The 5,768-nt window shown below is 33.7% G+C and overlaps 2 protein-coding genes across 2 annotated transcripts in view; one reads left to right on the forward strand and one right to left on the reverse strand.

Annotated features, from left to right (window-relative positions):
• LOC107868495 (COP9 signalosome complex subunit 3) overlaps nt 1-4,165 on the forward strand; it is a 7,616-nt gene extending 3,451 nt beyond the window's left edge. Inside the window, exons 2-11 of the mRNA XM_016715197.2 lie at nt 450-565; nt 650-896; nt 1,484-1,541; nt 1,704-1,793; nt 2,359-2,424; nt 2,733-2,822; nt 2,925-3,083; nt 3,186-3,307; nt 3,575-3,647; nt 3,751-4,165. Of these exons, the coding sequence (XP_016570683.2) occupies nt 450-565; nt 650-896; nt 1,484-1,541; nt 1,704-1,793; nt 2,359-2,424; nt 2,733-2,822; nt 2,925-3,083; nt 3,186-3,307; nt 3,575-3,647; nt 3,751-3,819 (1,090 nt within the window). The 3' untranslated portion in view covers nt 3,820-4,165. The remainder of the gene's footprint in view (nt 1-449; nt 566-649; nt 897-1,483; nt 1,542-1,703; nt 1,794-2,358; nt 2,425-2,732; nt 2,823-2,924; nt 3,084-3,185; nt 3,308-3,574; nt 3,648-3,750) is intronic.
• Nucleotides 3,998-5,768, reverse strand: part of LOC107868494 (4-coumarate--CoA ligase-like 9) — a 7,912-nt gene continuing 6,141 nt past the window's right edge. Inside the window, exon 6 of the mRNA XM_016715196.2 lies at nt 3,998-4,237. Within this exon, the coding sequence (XP_016570682.1) occupies nt 4,118-4,237 (120 nt within the window). The 3' untranslated portion in view covers nt 3,998-4,117. The remainder of the gene's footprint in view (nt 4,238-5,768) is intronic.

The raw sequence follows: 5,768 nt of genomic DNA on the forward strand, positions 1-5,768 counted from the left end.
GAAAAATTGCTGGAATATTGAAAAAAGTTTGTATTTTTGCTGTAAAGTTGTTGTAATAATGAAAAAGATTGTATTTTCTTATAACCGTGGTATACGTGTCAGCTTTTGCGCAACACGACTAAAGTATCTGCCAACTCCCACCAGCAAAGCAAAAGATATGACCGATGGGAAGAATCACTTAATATTTTTGTCTATGCTGGGGTTTGAGCGTGAGACCTCCACTAGTCCAGAAAGGTTGTATTTTTGCTGTAAAATGGATCTTACTATTGAGAAAGCTTTGCTGTAAAATTGTTGTAATAATGAGAAAGTTTGTATTTTCGCTGTTAAGTTGCTTGAATTATGAGAAAGCTAGTGTTTTTGCTGTAATAATGAGAAAGTTTGTATATTTGCCTTGGTGGCTTATTTGTTGTCGACTTCTGAGTGTACTAAAAACTTGTTTGAACTAACAGGAAGGCGATCTTGTCTGCCCCAGTTTCAAAGGAGGAAGCCAATGGACTACTTGTTACCATTGCAAGATTTATCAATTCATGTTCTGTGGAGCAAATACGACTGGCACCTGAAATATGTATTCGCCTTAACTTCAGAGAAGTTTTTTGAATATTCATATCTGGTCCAAGTTATATTAATACTTATCACCTTTTGGTTGCAGTCGTATTCATTTGTAGAAGGTTTAAGGATCAAGTTATGTCGATGGAAGCACCAATTCGTGGTGTGGCTCCGATGCTGACCGCTGTTTGCAAACTACAAGTCTCCTCTGAGAAGCTGACAGCTTTGCATTCTGATTTTCTTCTTCTTTGTGTATTAGCAAAGTGCTATAAAACCGGTATGCCTGTCCTTGAGGACGACATATCTGAGGTTGATCAGCCAAGGGACTTTTTTCTCTATTGTTACTATGGGTAAGTTTCCTCAGGAGTCGCTTCTCACGTGTTATTGCATTCACTTCACGAAGCTCCTTTTATGTTATGTTACTACATTGTTTTATGAAATACTCTTAACGACCATTTCTTAAATGGGAAAGAACATTATGTCGATGCAGGAAATACCGTACATGTTGTACATTGTAGAGTAGCTCTTATCAAGTTCTCAATTTGTTTTAGGAGTGAAAGTACAAGAAACTTTTTTAAGAGGAACCTGTCGGAACTAAGAACAATGTGTGTTGTTCTGACTTCTGATTACTTATCTCTTCTAAGAAGAATTTATGTACTCCTGATCATCTATCTCCCAAAGAAAACTTTGTTTATAGGGGTTTATTGTTCATTTTTTCGAACACCTTAATGTGCCTTTGTTCTTGCATCTGCTTTAATATTATGATGTAAAGACAAAACTAACTCCTCTTTGATCAATATGGGTGTACCGCGATGCACTGAACTTATAGATCTCAAAAAGTAATTAAAGTATCATCTACTTTAAATGCACCCTAATGTACAATCTTGTGTGTTGGACGTATTACACTTATGCCTCATAATATTTGATACTTTAACAGGGGAATGATTTGCATTGGACAAAAGCACTTTGGTAAAGCGTTGGAACTTCTACACAATGTATGTTTTAATGTTTCTCATTGCAATGTTTTTATGGTTAAACTTTCTATCCTACCTTTCGTCGCTGTGTATTTGTTACTGTCAGATTAATATTCCCAATTGTTAATTTGCTTTACGTAAATTGTAGCTGTCAGTCTCTGATTTAGCTTCTATTTATTTAAGGTTGTGACGGCACCTATGTCCACTTTAAATGCTATAGCAGTTGAAGCATACAAGAAGTACGTTCTGGTTTCACTCATTCATCTTGGACAGGTTTGTTTTCTCACCATCCTCATAAAGTATCCCTAATAGAGTGCTTTGATGGCAAAACAGCTCCCACTGATAGCCTGAAATAGCAATGTTTGTATTACCTGGTGTTCTGGTGTAGACTAAGGAATGTTAACGGCATCTATTCTCTAATCGACTTTCGTCTATGCATCAGTAACTTCGACTTTATAATATACTACCAATTTTGTTATCAATGAAATACTTGTTTCCTTGCCGATGTGTTACCCAATCACTCAAGCTGAAAAGTTACTGCTTGCATTTGATCTAGCTACATTTTGCCTTGGTTAAGATAATTTTGGTTTCTTACTTTGACTTTAAATGTCGCCACCTTCTCCCAAAAAAATTTGTTGGCTGTTTCTGCATATCATGGGTCTATCGAAAACAGCCTCTCTACTTCATCTGAGGTAGTGGTATGGATTGTGTACACTTTACCCTCCCCAGACCCCACTTTGTGGGACTACACTGGGTATGTTGTTGTTGTTTCTGCGTATCATCTTGCCTGGTATTAGTTAGTTATCCTGATTAAATTGTGCTTAACTTCTAATGGCAGTTCTCCACCAGTTTTCGCAAGTACACTTCTTCTGCAGCCCAAAGGAATTTGAAGAACTTTGCTCCGGTAACGTTTTACTTGTGTTAACAGTAATTTTAGGTTGCTTGAGTTTCTTTGAAGATAAATATTTTTTTGATAACCTTTGAAGATAAATATAAGAACAATTTCTTCTTTAATGATTTGAACAATGCAAGATCAGCTGCCCACAAAGAATTGGCTATATAATAATTGATGCACACGTTAATTCAAACCTGTACTAGTTACATAAGACTGCAGACATGATTGTCTGCCAAACGTTTTTTCGTTAGGCCTTCTTGGTGCAAGATTTATCAGACATGAATACTAATTTATTTATTAATCCCCTCTTTGAGCAGCCTTACCTGGACTTGGCAGATTGTTATGGAAATGGAAATATCTCTGAGCTCGAAACATTTGTTCAAGCAAACGCGGAGAAGTTTGAAAGTGTAAGTTTCTGTAGTCAAAAGCGGCACAATTATGGTTGCAGGTACACCGAGTCTATGACCACTAAAGGATCTCAAGTTCAATCATCGTTTCTTTCTTTTCAGGACAATAATCTTGGATTAGTGAAGCAAGTGGTGTCTTCTATGTATAAACGCAATATTCAACGGCTAACTCAGACATACCTTACTCTCTCCCTTCAAGATATTGCTAACACTGTCCAACTAAGTAACGCTAAAGAGGCAGAAATGTACGTGCTTCAAATGGTAGGTGGCGGTTTCCTCTCCTCTTTTACTACTACACGTTTACAGATTGGTTGTACTTCATTATCGCAGCCTGAAAACGTGATGGTTCTGATTTGGTTATAGATTGAAGATGGTGAGATATATGCAGCTATAAATCAGAAGGATGGTATGGTTAGATTCCTGGAGGATCCTGAGCAGTATAAAACACGTGGAATGATTGAACACATTGATTCATCAATTAAGAGGTCAGACTTTCATTATTTTTGAGATTAGATTTTGTTCCAAAATTGTTTTTTCCCCTACCAACAAGATGAAGTGTGTGTGGATTGTTGTTCTTTGTCACGGCCATAGAAGTACTTGTGGAAGCTGCATTAAGGGCCAAGACATATGAATATTTACGTTTTAATCAACACCAGTAAAACGAAATGCTTGTAAATTGGTACTTGCGTTTGCAAGTGCATGTATGTACATGTAGACACTGTAATAGAGTTTTTATTTTCTTTACATTGCAGAATAGTGGTGTTGTCCAAAAAGATGACTTCAATGGATGAGCTTATGTCTTGTGATCCTATGTACCTATCGAAGGTAAAGAATTTGTAAATATTTCCTATGCTACTGTCACTATCGCCCTACCTGACATCTATTATGCTCTTGAGTGTGCTAACATGTGGTTTATTTGCCCGTGCAGGTTGGTAGAGAGAAACACAGATATGATTTCGATGATTTTGATGGTGCTCCTCAGAGATTCAACTTCTGAGACGAGCACAATTGAGCTTTATGAGTAAATATGACAAATGGTGAAAGCAAATTTTGTTCCATTATGTCCTCAGATGGCTCCCAGTAGACTTAGGTGCTCTTATGTTTTTTTTTAGAAAAAGATAGTTTTCAGTCTTTTAATGTTCAGGATATTCTACATTGTTATATACAGAATTGACTTGGCTGAAAGTAGAACCAACGATTATTATTTGATGTTAAAACATATGAGCTGAATTGGTGAATCCTGCACTTGCAGCATTTAAATAATGTATAAACAAAAACACTTGAAAGGACCCTGATTACAACTTAGATTCTGGTAAATGAATCTTTTTTAATTCTTTTCTCAATATCTTCCCAGATGGACTTTTAGGTATGGAGCTAACAAATGCCACACGCCTTATCTTCTTATATGGAGCAACCTACAGTAAAAATAGGGACAAACATGTCACTATAGTAGATCCAACTAGTTGTGGAAAAGAACATTGAAACTTTCTCGAATGGTTTAAGGATCGAAGACTATCCGCGTTTCACTTTCATACATGAGATTTCCAACTCCGAACCAAAATAAGCCAAGTTATAAAAAAGTGACCAAAATAGGCCACCTATTTAATAAGTTGTTACGTTTTCTATTTTTTTCTTAACGATCAACTAACGGAGTTGATTTTTTATAAACAAAACTTTTTATAAAACGTAATAAATTATTACGTTTTGCAAAAAAATTTGTAAAACGTAACAATTTATTACATTATACATAAAAACATAAAAAAATCAATGCATTGTCACATCAAAGTCATATATGTCAGCTTTTTGTCTCTTGATATTATTGGGTCAGACTTGATAAAGAGAAATCTCCTCAATTCTATTTAAATTAATTAAGGAGTCATTATAAAATTTAATTGTAATTGAATTGAATTTGGTTGTCGTATTTTGAAGCAAAGGTTGTATTTTAGAATTGAATAAGAGTGAAAACGGTCAACTTGTTTTTACCGATTACATGGAATCAAAGATTAGTCTCTTTCCCTTCATTTAAAATTAGAAATTAGAGGTGAGCGTTTGGTATTGGTATTCGGTTTGGTATTTTGAAAGTTCAGATTCGATAATTTGGTAATCGATATTTAAACGTAGATACCGTATGATAAATTCGGTAAGTGATAAATTAAACTTCGGTACGGTATTAGGTATTACCATATTAAAATTGAAAATGTGTAAATGTACGTTTAAACTCCAAAGAGTATTTAATAGAAACCCTATTTATTATTATTTTTGTTACTTTTTACGAATATTAATACTATTGTCTATTGGTCCCGAATATCGAAATATTAAAATTTTACTTCCAAATATCATACCAAATATCGAATTACCGGATATCAATTATCAAATTTTTTTATTCATTTTGGTAATTCAATTTTCGGTATTTTATGCCCATCCCTATTTAAAACAATTGAATTTCCACTCCTTTTTAACTCAATTTTTTATTTTTATAATATATGAAAAATAGAACACAATTAAATTTCACCGACGATTTTTGAAAAGTTTTTTTTTTTTTTCATGTCTTGGAGAATTTATGAGGAATTCAGATTTCCTGTTTATAAAATAAATTAAAAATAATAGTTTTTCAAATATTTTATTTATAAAAGTTGAGATTTCTCATAAAGAGAAAAAAAAATAAAAAATTAAATGGCTTAAGACAAGACTAGACAAAAAGCTGACAATAAGACTTTGATGGAACAATGCATTGACATTTTTTAAAAAATCTTGTATGTAAAACGTAATAATTTATTACGTTTTATAAAAAGTTACTCCGTTAGTTGACCGTTAAGAAAAAAAGTAAAAAACATAACAATTTATTACGTTTAGCATATTTTGGTAATTTATTAAATAGGTGGACTATTTTAGTCACTTGTTTTATAACTTGGCTTATTTTGGTTCCTAGTTCTTATTTTGGTTCCT

Source organism: Capsicum annuum, chromosome 4, assembly GCF_002878395.1.
Source record: "Capsicum annuum cultivar UCD-10X-F1 chromosome 4, UCD10Xv1.1, whole genome shotgun sequence".
NCBI classification, from domain to species: domain Eukaryota; kingdom Viridiplantae; phylum Streptophyta; class Magnoliopsida; order Solanales; family Solanaceae; genus Capsicum; species Capsicum annuum.